Source organism: Colossoma macropomum, unplaced genomic scaffold (genome assembly GCF_904425465.1).
Source record: "Colossoma macropomum unplaced genomic scaffold, Colossoma_macropomum, whole genome shotgun sequence".
NCBI lineage: Eukaryota > Metazoa > Chordata > Actinopteri > Characiformes > Serrasalmidae > Colossoma > Colossoma macropomum.
Genome location: NW_023494787.1, coordinates 38,159,184 through 38,174,238, shown reverse-complemented (window position 1 = coordinate 38,174,238; position 15,055 = coordinate 38,159,184). Strand labels below are relative to the sequence as shown.

The following is a 15,055-nucleotide window of genomic DNA, read 5'->3' as shown; positions in this document are numbered from 1 at the left end:
TCCTTCATAAGCAGCCTCCCTCATCACAAGAAAGTGAAGTCATGATAATGCTAGGACATTCTGGCAAACACTAAATGGGCACTGTCGATTCTATGGGCATGCCTTATGTTGATGGGCCAGAATGGGAGGCGGATCCATAAAGTGAAAGTGGCAGGCAGGCTGGCCTGCCTTCACTGCTGAAAAACACTGTGGCATGTAGACGCTTCTCATGTTTACTTCCGGGAGGAAGTGGAAATTGTACACACTGTTGGTGACAAACAGCAGGTTGCAAGCGCTAAATGTCACATAGCGTGAGTGCTATAGTAATTCTGAGATTTTAAGAGTTGTGTAGTGTCCACTGGGCATTAAAGACACACAGGGTGGAGATGCATTTCACCCCGTCAAAAGGAGCCGGTCACACTTTCAGGTAACTATACAAATGAATGCTAAATGTCACACATAAAATCTGAGAACTAATCATAGCATGAACATATATAAATGCTGCTTCACTACCCTGGATGTGTAAGCAAAGTGTCGACAAGGTGTGACGGCGGGATTAAACCAGGGTATCAATTTGGGTCTTTCAAACACTAAGTCAACAGAAGTGCCTTAAACCCAGAGAGGGAAATCTTGTGACTGCGGTGTAGCATTAGCTGAGCCTTAAAGCCTCACCTCCCCTCTACATTTAAATCAAGAACTACTTAGCATAAAAAGCTCGCAGAGCTTACTGTAGCGCTTCCGCTTGAAGCCATGTATCACTAAAATAGGTCGAGTTACATTTTGCACAGCACTTGCTTTACCTGAGCATCAGCGCTGAATCTGACAATAAGTTTGCTATGCCTGAAACTGGGCTGTGCACATGTGTTTTAAGGAATCTACAGCTGCAGACAGGAGCTCGAATGCATATAGTGCTTAGAAAACAACACTTTTCTTTAACATTTATATAGTCCATGATGGGAGCACTGGCATTGATTCAGAATTATTAATCTACTGTTTCTGCTAGCTAAAGTGGCTCTGACAGTGGCTTAATGTGAAGAACAGAATGAGAGATCCATCAAGATTTCAGACGGTAGAGATCCAGCACATATTTCTACAGTTACATCGCTCCGAGGAAAAAGGGTGGGGGGGGTGGAGAAGTGCTGAGAAACACAATTATGTTCCACTGAGTCTGATAGAGGAACACATTACTGTTCCAATAAATGAAGAAATGAAACAACATATTTGCCTCTCCCTCTGCTCCCAGAAAAGATACATTAGATGATATACAAGATGATGTATTTTGGGTGGATCATGATGGTCTGGAACCTTTGCGTGCCTTATTGTAGAATTATTCGCTGTGACTGAAATGGAACGCTATCTGTGTTTTAGGGCACTGTTATGTACAGCTCCATTTTTCTCTCAAGGCTTTTTTTCCATCAGGCAGAGCAGCGTGGTATGGTAACTAATTCAAACACAGAGCTAGGGCTGGGTGTTGTTTGAAAATTGTCAACACCAATACTGTTTTCCGATATCTTGAATTCACTTTTTCCATACCTTTTTTTTTCTAATTGTGACATGTAAGAAAGAATTATTATTAATACTAATTCCATCCTTCCTTCTTCTTGGCCCTCCATGTGAAACACCTCATCTGAATTCTGTGAAAAAAATGGGAAAATGGGAAAAATACATCTCAGAACTCCTGTGATGAGGTATAGTGTTAATCATCATCACTGATTTGATGATAACCTGACTGAAGAAACTTAGAAACACTTAACCACTAATTATAACGGAGGAAAACTAAATATTTCAACCTAGTTAACCCACCTAAACCAGGGAGCTTAATTTCAAATATTTTCAGTCCTCACTGAAAAGGTTTGTATCTGTATTTGGTTGTGTCTTCTTTCTTCAGCAGTAATGAAGAATGTTGCTCTTTATACATTTCTTGATGGAGATATATCCCAATTTTATTACTTGACTTGCTCTTCAAACTACTATCTTGTCAAGTAAAATTATCTTAAATCTAGTATATATCTAACATTTCTCCTGTTGAGATTGTTGTAAGCTTATTTTTAAGATCATTTAACTTATTTCCAATTTTTGTTTGATGTAATTGTATTAAGTAAAATGATCTCACTATACTGACAGATAATTTTGCTTGTTTTAAGAAATGTGCTTGAAATAAGCTAAATTATCTGCTAGTATTGTGCAATAATTTTAATAAAATTACTTTAAACAGGTAAAAATGTCTAGAAATAAGTTAAATAATCATATAATAAGTGCACAACCATCTCAAAATAAGAAATATCAGATATGTCTATTCGAATTTTTTTCATTTTTATTGTGGTAACTACTAGTTTAAAGCAATAACTGCACAAGGAACTGTTCTCATCTAATATACATTGATGTCCAAAAAAAAAAAAACAAGTATCACCATTTTTGCGATTTTTTGTTTTCTGCCAAATTAGAGCTCAGCAGCTGTCCTTTACATTGTGTGAATATTTTATGATGATTGGATCAACAGAAATGCTCCAAAACTGCTTCAAATAAAATCTCTACATTAACTTACTCTGACTATAAAAAAAGGGTTTTGCCCTCTTCTGTAAAGTTACTGTTTTGGAGATACTTGTTTTTCTTTGGACAGCGATAATAATCTACATTTATGATACATCACCAGAACCTGGACCTCCGCATCTGTGTATTGTTGTACACACTAGATATTTTTGCAAGGCTGGTCTCAAACGTTGTCTGACTTTTTTCTATTATCTTTTTCTAAACAATTCTAATAATCCTTCATTACATCATTTTTGCCCACAGCATCAAAAATACTTTTTTTTGGCTTGAAGCTTGAATGCTGAATGTAGTGTGCTAGACTACTCTATGTTATTATGCTGTGCTCACATGTTGGCGGTCAAAGTGCTGTCATTCCATGTGTCACCAAATGGAAACGTTGTCATGGTGATGGCTTAACCAGTGAAAAAGGATGACTCTAAGGTGAGCTTCAGCAATGTCGATTTTCTTTAAGCTTTGGCTCTTTTAGTTTTTTTTGTATAAGACTGGGTGATCCTGGACTTACACTGAGACCCAAAAAACAATATCTAGTGTCTTTCACCACTGTAGTCAGCGCAAAAAGATGCAAACACTGAACTCTTGACAGAACTTTTCGCTTACCACTGTGGTCAGTGGGCTGGTGACGCTAGCTGCGGTCATGGCTGTAACTAGCTGTGAGGACACCGGTAGGAAAGTTTTTTCACTTTTCTTCACTCATGAGATTAAATTTAGAAATGCCATTACGATAATACTTTATACTCAGTGCACAGCCACAGTACCACAACCAAATGGGGACAGAATATTTATGTTGCATTTTTCAGAATAATGAAATTTGATTTGTTTACTGTCTCTGTATTATGGTGTGGAAAAAGTAATGAAACTACACAGCGAGCAGTAAGAGGCTCTTAGATGACCTCAGAAATGCTGTGCTTTGGTCCTGGACTGAACTGCCTGCTCTGCTCATCTCTACCAGACGCTACACAGCCCTGAATACCAGAGTAACTTTGACCTCTTGAGATGTTAAGGTATGTAGCACACATGCTATAGGCTAATATACAGCATCACTATGGTGAAAATGTAAGAGTTTATGAGCATAATTAACAGATTATAATTATAGATTGTAAAATGCAAACTCCATAATGTATTTTTTTATTTGTCCCACCCGTAACGTTGCTAGATAAATCAGCATGCTTTAGTCTAGTTCTAGTAGCTGCTCAGTTTAGGCTACAAGCTCTTCAGTTGGCTATATTAGCAATTAGATGAGAAGTTAAAGTTGTAGCTAATGTGTTACCTACTCATAGCATACAGCAACAAGCATGAGAAAGTTCACTGTTCATCAGGAACAAATACAAAGAAAAGGCAATTATTTTACTCACTATGTAGGTCACATTTCTGCAAAATGGACCTCAGAAAAATTTTGATTCTAGTTACGGCAATGGCTAAGGAGGAATATTCCGTTGCGACTCCATTGAAAACAATAGAATATCTGGTTTACTGTCGTCGGTCTACTGCCAACATGTTAACGCTGCATAAGTGTTTCCCCACTTAAAACGTGTTAAGACAACATCATTCAGCCTTAGTGTAATGTAAAGGAAACTTATTAGATCTATTGACTCTCTACTGGAACACAAAAATAGGACAAATGACAGTACAGTTAAAAACAAAGACCTAAATACATTTACTGTTTGCTGCTCAACATACAGCAAAAACTTTCAAAAACTTCATAGGCCAAGAATTATGGTACACCCATTTGTACAGCTATGAATAACAATCCAACTTCAGCCTCGCTCAAGCAACTAGTGTTGATTTTTTTTTTTGTCAGTGATGAATACTGAGGCTGATTCTTGGAGAAAGTGTTCAAAATCAGTTATTTATTCCTGTGCATTTACTGTTATTCAGTAAACTAAAGTAAAGTATTTTCTTCCCTATATAGCACAAAACTAATGAGGAAGTAGGGACCTTTTGTAGTTTACAGCCACTGAAAACAAAAATTCATCTTTCAGAAATGACCTAGACAACGGTTAACCTTCAAAAGTCAAGAGTTCTACCATTCAAATGTAATTATCTAACTACAAATTTATTGATATAGTATATTAGGCAATCAAATACAGTTATATTGGATGTACGTGCTGTATCGACAGGTTTGAACCTGCTTTCACAACACCGACTTCTAAGAGTTTACGAAACGTTTCATGTGTCCATGAAGTCCTACGCCTTGCCTAACCTTGTCCAGGGAACGGATGCTTTATTAATGCTATGTTTCATAAGTTTCTGATGTATGTATGAGAGGAGCTCATGGGGTTAACATCCCGCCTTTAATGAGGCTGCCATCTCAGCCTCACAAGCTCTCATTATGTAGTCTTTTTACTCTGGGCACACAGCTCCAGAAATGACTGTACCTCACGCTGAAAAAAGCGCTATTAGTAAGGCCACGCTTGCAAATGTGAAAAACAGGTGGAAAAACTCCTTAGGCTTAAGCTCTGCACTACAATTGTGTCAGCAGCCCTCTGGTTAAAAAATGTACTGCGTCACACTTGAACCAGAAGCTCTGCAATTGATAGTCTTGTGCCTCAGAGATACAGATTGTCTGCTGGAGCACATTACAGGCCAGACTGGAGTCCAGATGGAAGAAAACAATCTATTCTAAGCATTCAGAAGCACTCAGGACGTTAAATGAACTCTGAAAGTCAATCAATGCAACAGAAAATAACAGACCCAATAATAATAATCTTGAAAAATCACTATGCAGTCTAATCTTCAGAGCTTTTCATTCAGCCGCAGATTCAGCAAAGGCAAACCTAACCCAGCGTGTTTGTTTGTAATTTTAAGAGGGTAGCAGTATGACGCAAACAGCTTTCTGTTATTTTCCCCAATCGTTAGAATTCCAGTGTGTTTTGCCTCTTCCTGTTCTGCTGTTCTTGTGCCCGTACAATGCAAGATCAGAGCTCCACCACCCTATTCTTACTTGAAAGCATTTAACCACATGATATAATTAATTACTGTCCTAATTCAACCAATTAAACAACTCCTCCGCACTCCGGTTGGCGGTTTGTGAAGAGTCAGAGCAAATCTCTGGAGAGATGCCCTGCTCGAGCTTGCGTTAACTCCACTTCCCGCCAATCCACAACAGATGAGTGTTCCTCTCTAGACAGTTCATTAAAATCTAAATGAACAAATGGAAATGGAGCTTAATGTTTATCATGTGAATGAAATGTGTTGAATGGAAGTTGTGCAGCTAGGAAGTAGTAATTTGGATTGAGATTTGCGGTCATTTCAGTTCAGCTGTAATCATATTTAAAGCCGCAGCAAACACCGGAAGCGGCATGAGGGCCAAAGATGAATTATTCAAGGTTTATTCAGGAATTCTGCATTTGTGCAGAGCAGTAAACAAGTGTGAAATACAGTATGCAGAGATCTGACGGGTCTGTAAATGCGCAGCAAGCTGAGGTGTGCTTTCAAGCAGCTTGCCTATTTGATCCCACTTGGACATAACAGTCCCTATGATTATGAACAAACACATGAAGGCATATGAGAAAATGATATGTAAAGCCATTCATTTGGGCATTTATTTGTTCAAAAAGCATGAACATTACACTGACTACAGGTAAATACATACACAGTACATTGTGATTTGATGTGTGTGAGTGTATTAGCGTTACCATTTCCAAAGCTATCCTCGAGGTAGGTTTACAGTAAGCTACCATCTAGGGCTGCACAACATATCGTATTTTTATTGTTATCGCAACGAGTTTCCACGATAATCATGAAGAGCGGCAATGACAGAAAATATACAATTACCTCATACGCAGAGCGACAGAGAGACGTCATTACTGCGCCGGGCCTCTTCCAGACTGGGGGTGAGTGACTTAACCATTTGGCCAAATGGCCAACAACAGAACACACTCACAGACCTTAAAATGTCACCCCTAACTCAGCTTTAACGGAAATTCAACTCAAAGCAGCATGCAGCACAAAGGAAAACATGCAACACACAGGCTAGCTCAGGCTCTACTGTTTTCTGCTAGCCAGCTGGTCTACTGAAGCTTGCTACCTCTAGAGTCCTTCAAAATAAGAGTCCCGGACCAACTAAGAACACGATGCCTGACTACACTCATCTACAATCAAGAACAATGTTATTTTTAAAATAAATACAACCCAGCATGTCTGACGTCACAATATTTAATAGCTAAGCAAAAAAATAAAATGAAACAAAAATATGTATTTGTTCTTGTGTGCCTATATAAATAAAGAAATGTAGATTTTTTTGGTTTTGTAACCTTTATAGAAAACGGTTGTAGACGTAATGCTGACTGTTTCTCAGTTGTTCAGTGCACAAAAAGTGTGTTTGCAGTTCTGATGTAAGTAGCTGTTAGTATTTAATTTCTTTTTATTTTGCAGAATAGTAAATTGTGCTTTTGTATTTTTTTATTTTGCTATTTGTTTAAAGAGGGGTTTAAAGAAAGGTTAGTAAGATTTCTGTTTACACATCCCAACAAAATGTCTGCACTTGCATTTCATCCAGCCAGAGACACATTATTATAACAGTAATTTATCACTCCTCACATCATCATTGTGATATTCAACAGCTTTATCGAACATTGCATTTTATGTCAATATCGTGCAGCCCTGATACCATCCAATACCTGCTTCAGTCCTTCATAAAATCAGTGATCCAATTTAACAAATTCATGCAGTGACTGAAGTTCAGTTCCTGTTATATTTCCCTTATTGTATTTTACTGGCTTAACACACTTACTGTCAGAATAAAGTTTGAAACAGTTACCATGGCAGTCTTGAGCATTTAGATTGTATTATAAATATAAATATACTCACTACTGATCAAAGGTTTGGAATCACATATTTAAAAAAGTGTCTTATTTTAAATGCAATATTAACTTTCACAGTGTAGATATAACTGTCTGGAGTCTAAAGGCATTTTCTTGATTTTTGCACATCTTCTTAAATTCGCCATGGCACCCACGTGTTTCATATCAAAATGCTCCATTATCTTCGTCACTACTTTCCAAAACCGCTGCAGCAACTTCAGCAGCTGTAAAGTCTTTGCATGCCATTTCACATGTGTTTCCGGTTCTTGATGTTTTGGGTGAGTCCGTTGTCATTTCCTGAGTGTCCATTTGTTAGTTTCACACAAAATGTGGATAAATCCACCAATTACACATGGTGATAGGCAGCTGATGTGCATCTCAACCCCTCTTCATAGCCTCATAGCCTCATAATGATCTCGTGATAAGTTGGAATGGAAAGGGCGACTCTACAGATTCAGGAAATATGAACCATATTTCTGTGCTATATTATTGCCAAGATAGAGAAACATACATAGAAACATCGGATTTGACACATGGCGAGTTTGACCCCAGAGGGCTACTATAAACTTTTTTTCTAGATGTTTTATTCAATGTTTCAAGGATTTTAAGTTATTATATACTGTAAGTTCTACAATGCAATTTTCTATATACCTCAAGACTGATCACCACTATTTACAAATAAAAGGCATTCTGATGGATACTAATTTTATTATAACAGACATTTTAGAATCTTTTAAAGCTCTGTCCATCATTCCAGACACATCTAAACTTTCTTTCTTTTTTTTTTACTAATTATTTGAAAACTGTAAAATTGCAGAGCACAGAGCAGGAATAAGACAGAATTGTCAAATTTCAAATAGTCATGAATTTTTATAAAAATGAACAGTAAATTAATATGGCTCTTATCTGGACTGGGTTTCCCAAAACATCTTGAGGGAAACTGGGCCTTGTTTAGTTCAATAAAGGAAGCAGAGGAGGACCACTGCAGCAGACTAAAGGCTACCAGGCACCAGACGAGAAGCCGCGTAGCAGACAGTACAAAACGCAGCTCTATCACATAGGAAGCACCACAGGAAAGTGGCTACTCTTATAGATTCAGTGCAATAAAACAATGAACATAATTTTGCGAATTTATCACATCAGCTACCAGCTTTCTAACTTTTCACAAGTTTGCTGTTTTCCAGGTTTTGGAGGTGAAATAAGCTACAATGTTCTTAGACTAGTAATGTCAGCTGAAGAAACAGACAGTTACAATCAGATCATACAATCCAACCAGGCATTTTTTCCTCCTGGGCTTCCAGATATGGACAGCTATGGGTTCGCTTGGGCTTCAAACTCATAATCTCCTGATGCTGGGGTAAATTCTTAGACCATTGCACATGTTACTGTATCACTGTCCAAAGTTGTCCTGTTAACTGTCACCTTACTTTTGCCTGAAACAGCATAGCCAAAGTAAAAGGGGGCACTGTTCCTAAATACTTTGGGCTACAGTCATAACCTTGGTCTCATTTGAAAGAATGGAATAATTGTGCATATAATAATTGTATAATAATTATACACAGAGTAACAGAGGCTAGAGTGGAGGAGTTTATTTCAGCCTAACTCACAGATCTCTAAACTGATCTCTAACTCTTGCCCTGTTATCAAGACCGCATGTTCCGGATTACAATGTCTCTGTGGTTAGCTGTGGATGGCTTTGACAGTCAGAGCCCACAGATTTGCTAGTGTTTGCTCATTCAGTGCTTATGTTGCAAAAGAGACAATCATTACTGCTGTGAATAACGGATAATAAAATGGTTTGTGGGTATTTAATCCTGAGATGTCAGACTTTCTAGTGGTTTATTGCATCATTGTATCACTGGACGATTTGACGCATAAAAACAATGATTAAAAAAAACACAAGTTAACGCCTCTACGGAAGTGTGCCGGTATCGGTACAGTGATCTAGATAAGGTTAAAACAACAAATTCTTTTTTACAGTGTACTAAACATTTAGTGCAACAGACTAAGCATTTATCCCCACTATGAGGTTGTGAGTTTGGACTCCAATAATGACATAGCTATCCATAACTGGGAGCCCAAGAGGAGAAAATGCATTGTGGGACTATGAGATGGACAGAGTTCTAGCTAGAGGGGAAGCTAGTTGAGTTAACTCAAGACAAGCAGTGTAATCTGTTCTCTTATACTTTTAAATTGAGCTGACTTTCATTTTTAACAGTGTAATTGATTTCATATTGTTGAAAACATTCATTCCAAACTTTTGAACAATAGTGTGTGTTTAGAGCTTTCTTTAATAAAGACATATATTCTTATGAATACAGGAAAAAAACTTACTGTGGTACAGCACATTAACGCAGCGCTTTAAATAATGCTTCTGCTTATATCTAGTCATTGGGTCATTGCAGGTGCCAGGAAACTGCATGACCCCAGATGGCCTGTATTGTTGACTAATGCTAATTTGCATTAATTATTCGAATAACTAGACAGTGTTTTACTAAATTTAGATCATGAGTGGGCATAACTTCCCCTCTGGCAGGCAGCTGCTGATTACATAGTGACCTCAACAGTGTTTACTATGGGGTTTTTATCCACTGAGGAATGCTTTGATTGAACCATCAGAAATTAGGATTACATGCCTGCACTTGTCAAAACAGATGCAATGAACAATTATGACAGTGTGTTTTCATAACTTAATGTCACAATGCTGTTATGTCATAGTTTCCAACTGATGTTATGTATTTTATGACATGAGTTGGCATAAATAAATTGAATAAATAAGTTGAATAAATCAGATTTTTCTAGTCAACTTAGCAGGACCAAAGCTCTGTCACATGTCAATGAAAATAACAGTGACAGAATTATGCACTGCCACATGTAATGGCTGAAAAATTACTTTTCTACCATATCTACAGGCCATTTTTTACAGCTAAAGCAGACAAATAAGGACTTTCAATAACAAATAGGTTTACGCAAAAAACATCCATCCATCATTTGATTTTGGTAAGACTTTATTTAAAGGATACCTACATAGGGTCTTCATAACACATGCATAACCATTGAATAAGTTATTTAAAAAAACCATGAGGATTTATGAACACACTATGTCAGTATTCGCAAGATGACATTAGATGTTTATGAAGTAAATCACATTATGTAAGCATAAGGGGCCTTAAAGTGATGGACATTTGTTCCACTTATAACACTTTTATGAAACATAATTACCATATAATTCAACGTATAATGCAGAAGCCTAGTTAAGAACTCCATATATCAGTTCTATGGATGATTCTGATGCCGTAAAGTGATCATACATCTTAAAAGTGTTCATACACATTTTACTGACAGAGAATGTGGTGATATTCACTAGGCATCTGCCTTAGAAGTTCTCCATAACAGTCTTACAAATGGAACAAATGTCCAACACTTTAGTTTAACGCCTCAGTTGAAGGCTGTCAATACAATTTCATTGACTTCATAAAACATCTTATGTCATCCTGCAAATACTGACTTCAGCTATTCACAAAAACTCAAGTACTGCTTATGCATGTGTCATGAAGTCCATTCAAATGAAGCGTTCCCTGATTTTTCCACATTTCAGAGCAAAGTTACGGCATATCTAGCATGTCTATAGTATTACGTAGTCTGAAAACGCTGACATACTGCTCTGGCCCTGACAAGTCAGCCTGCAAAACCCAGTCACCTTCACAGGACCAGTGTCAATGTGGCCAGTGCCACAGTGTACACTATGTCATACTGTCAGTCAGCCAGTTCTGTCAGTGTGTGGATAAATGCAAAGAACTGACATTCCTTGTCATGGAGGTCTATGGCATATGTCAATGTCATGGCAAACCCAGGACAGTGTTATCCTGAAGACAAAGAGTTAAAGTGTTACTACACGACCACTTCTATGTGAGTACTGACAGTCCCGTAAAAATACAAGCACAGGCCAACATGAAATAACATTTGACACAACTTTATAAAAACATAGACACAACTTTGTTGTATTTGCTACCTTTTTTGACAATTAATAATTTCATAATAATTTGTCATGCTTGTAGTTTACACATACGTATTCAGCATTTTTTTGTATATTGTGACAAAGCAAATAAAACAGACTTGATGGAAACTGCAAATATAGAATAAAATCTACAAAATCTGCATTTTAGTTTGTACAATCTCTTAAGGTTGATACCTTTTTGCCAAAATAAAAGAAAGAAAGTGATAAATCATAATGCAAATGCATTTGCCAAATAAGGAACGTAAATGTAAATAATCATATGTTTGATAGCAAATTTCTGTTTTTGCTTGGCATTAACTACAGAACATTGTAGAAGGTGGCAGGGAATAGAGAAAACGAAAAACATAAAAGTGATATTAGATGGTAAACAGATAAACAGAAATGCTGCTAATTAACAGGCATTTCCTGAGCCAATATGTTTGTCATTATGTTTTTGTGCTCTAATGATGTAAAATATAGACATAAAATGAAACAAAACAGCAACGAGGCGTTGCTTAATATTCAAATTCAGATAAAATATTGTTAATTCAATGACATTATGACTCAAGTAGAGGTAATTAACCCTACGGAACTGAGCATCTCACTAGTGATCCATTCTGAGAATCTCACTTAAATGGTACATGCATGTCCACATTAGCCAGAGTGAAACTTACCAGCGTGCAGAACCAGAGCTTTCTGTGGGCTACTGTGTTTTCTATCAGTGTATAAAAGATGCATGAGTCCTTCTTTATGGCTGGATGCAATAAAGCTCAGTCACAGTGCAATTCAGATCAGTAAGCCGTTATTATTGCTTTGCTTAATCAGAATAACAACAAAATGTGACTGATTGTTCAAAAAGAAATCATGTTATTAATGGAGAAGAGCAGATTAAACAGCAGACATAGCCAAATTTAAAGGGTCAAATATTTAAGCAAAAGCCAATTTGAGCAAAAAAATGTAACTGCAGTGAAACATATTTGTACATTCGGCATATATTAGTATAGGAGCTCTAAGTATAATAGGTGCTATTCTTTTCCTATTGGGATCCTTATGGTGCAAAAATGTAAAGTGTCTGAAACCACAGAGCAGCTCAGATGCTGAACCAACAGAACAGAATGCAATTAAACCAAAAGAGGATTAGTAACTCAGTATCAATGTTAAGGTGGAACTAAAAGGTAGATTTTCTCATAAATATATGATATAATCTTTTGTAAATGCTCAAGCAAGTACAAATAAATAGAATATACTACTAAAATACCCGTAATTGTGTAAATGCAAGCAGACTGTACCCACCTCTGAGCTCTGGCAGCAGTAGGAAGGGGGAGTAGCTGGAGTCTATCCGATTTCAATTAAAATTCAGTGCACAGCTCATAAAAGCCTCCATGAAATCAAGCTAACCCCTACAGTGGTGTGTGATTTGTTTCAGCGCGTACATGAGAAATCTCTGCACCGCTGAGTGCCATGTTTTGTCGAATTACCACGAATAAGAGTTCAGGAAGGCCTCACCTGCGGTTCCCTGCCCAGGCCGGCTCCTCCCCCCACAGCCAGGACGGGCACGCCGGTCTGCGCGGAGACAAACTCCAGCATGGGCGCCAGCGGGGCGCGGTTGGGGGGCGGCGGCTTCTCCTCCTCGAAGACGAGGCCTTGCAGTGGCGTGGTGGCCAGCAGCTCACACAGCTGCAGCAGCAGGCTGCCCGGGCTGCTCTCGTTCACCGCCAGCCAGATGACGTTGGCCGGACCCCATGGCGTCATCACGCTCTCGCCCACCTGGCCCGACCAGGCCCGGCTTGGACCGCCCGTCCCTGTCCCCGGCCCCGCCCCCGAGCCCCCCCCAACGCTCGTCTCCGGGAGGTGGGAGGAGCCGGAGTGGACCACGGCGATGTTGACCCCGCCCGAAGCCCCGCCCGAGTCCCTCTCTCTCTCCCGGGGTCGGAGCAGCAGTGGGGGGGAAGGCCGGGCCGGCCCGCTGCACGCCAGCACAGCCAGCAGGAACGAGAGGGCGGGCCTCACCGCCATTGACGAGGTGCAGAGACCGTGGGGGGGGGCTCACAAAGCTTTGTTCAGGTACACGACCTTGACAGAGAGAGAAAGAGAGAGAACAAGAGAGAGGAAATGTAAATGAGTGCTGTTAAAGGAAAAGGAGGCAGATTGTGAAGAGTGTAGTGTAAGTTTAACCCCTTAAACTCTAAGCTTATTAGCTTAAGGCTTATTATCCAAAAACAACTATGGACTATGAGCTGTTTCTGACAGGTTCTAGCTATTAGCAGAAACAGGACTTAAAATAAAGAAAATATCCCTTATAATTAGATAATTATTTCAGGTAACAAGGTTTTAAGTACTATTCACGACCTACTTTCAAAGCTTCACTTATTATTATCAACAATTTGTGTGACTGTATATACAATATATATATATAATAACTTACACAGTGTCTTATTCACCAAAAGGTACAGTACTGCACAAAAGTCATAGACCAGCTTGCATTTATTTCATTTTCTAGTCAAAAGAGCCTTAAAGCACAAGTTATTAATTTTTCAAAAGAAATTACTGAGAGTTAATAAAATATATAGAGCACATGGGACTCAAATGGGACAACCGTGGTAAACCACAAGACCTGTTAGACCACCAAAACTGTCACATTCAGATAATGAAGCTCTACTCTTGCTGCAGGAAAAAATCCATAGGTGTTTCTGTCCTTCCACTGTGAGAAGACAACCCAACGCAACAGGTCTGAAAGGATGTGCAGAGAACAAGAAAATAAAGAAAAACTGCAAATCAAATAAAGAAGCTGCTGGTGTTCTCAGAACAGTGGACTGACCACCCCTGAGTCTAGACCTGAACATCATTTGAATGTGAGAAGCAAAAAATGCAAGCAGCTTCTAAGACTGAACTGTGAAGCTGTGGAAACATATATCGCTGCTGTTGCAACAAAACCTTGTAACTCCATTTTTGACCTTCCTCAGTTTTTGACATAATTTGAAAATAGCTGCGGCCCTTTACATTGTGTGTAGATTTCATTCTAAATGGACCTAAAGAAATGGTCTAAAATGACTTGGGAAAAGGTCTGGCTCCACTGACTTACATTAAAGTATAGAAGGTTTTTTCTTTCTCCTGTAAAGTTATCATTTTGGAGAAAACGAGGTTTTGTTCCGACAACAGGGATATGCAAAAAGAATGAAAGTCTGCCAAAAGAATGGAAGCTATAATAAAGGAAAGGTGTGAACACAGTAAATACTGATTTTTTTTATGCTTTTGTGTAATTTTCTGTATAATACGATGTCCTTTTTTCCTATCACTGAAAAATAATAAGTTGGCCATTTTGACTGGAAATTAAATACATGAAGGGTCTCTGATTTTTGTACAGTACTGCATCTTTAGATATTTTTTCTATATTTCAAGGAGGATAAAGATTTAAAATTATATACTCTGAATTTTACATCTTTCTTACTTCCTATTAATTGTTTGAAAGCTATGAACTTGCACATAACTAGCATATTACAATAACTTTATACATTTATCTGAAACCAAATTGGTTTAATACTGCTGAAAACATTGTCTCTAGTTGTAGAATCTGGTCCTGCCAGTAGGTCCTTAGCAGGGTTCCAGAATATAGCATTTGTTGTTACCATAAAATTGGCTTTTACAAGCCCTCACACCAACCTCAAAATGTTTAACTGATCTGTGAGCATCCTGAGCAATTACAGTCCCAGATTAGGGCTTCTGTGGG

General features: G+C 38.3%; 1 protein-coding gene across 1 annotated transcript in view; it reads right to left on the bottom strand.

Moving 5' to 3' along the window:
- The window catches only part of grin2da (glutamate receptor, ionotropic, N-methyl D-aspartate 2D, a), a gene marked incomplete at its 5' end in the record, with an annotated part of 97,503 nt that extends 84,231 nt beyond the window's left edge, over nucleotides 1-13,272 (bottom strand). Inside the window, one exon of the mRNA XM_036565529.1 lies at nucleotides 12,835-13,272. Coding sequence (XP_036421422.1) covers nucleotides 12,835-13,272 — 438 coding nt within the window. The remainder of the gene's footprint in view (nucleotides 1-12,834) is intronic.
- Nucleotides 13,273-15,055: the final 1,783 nt, after the last annotated feature.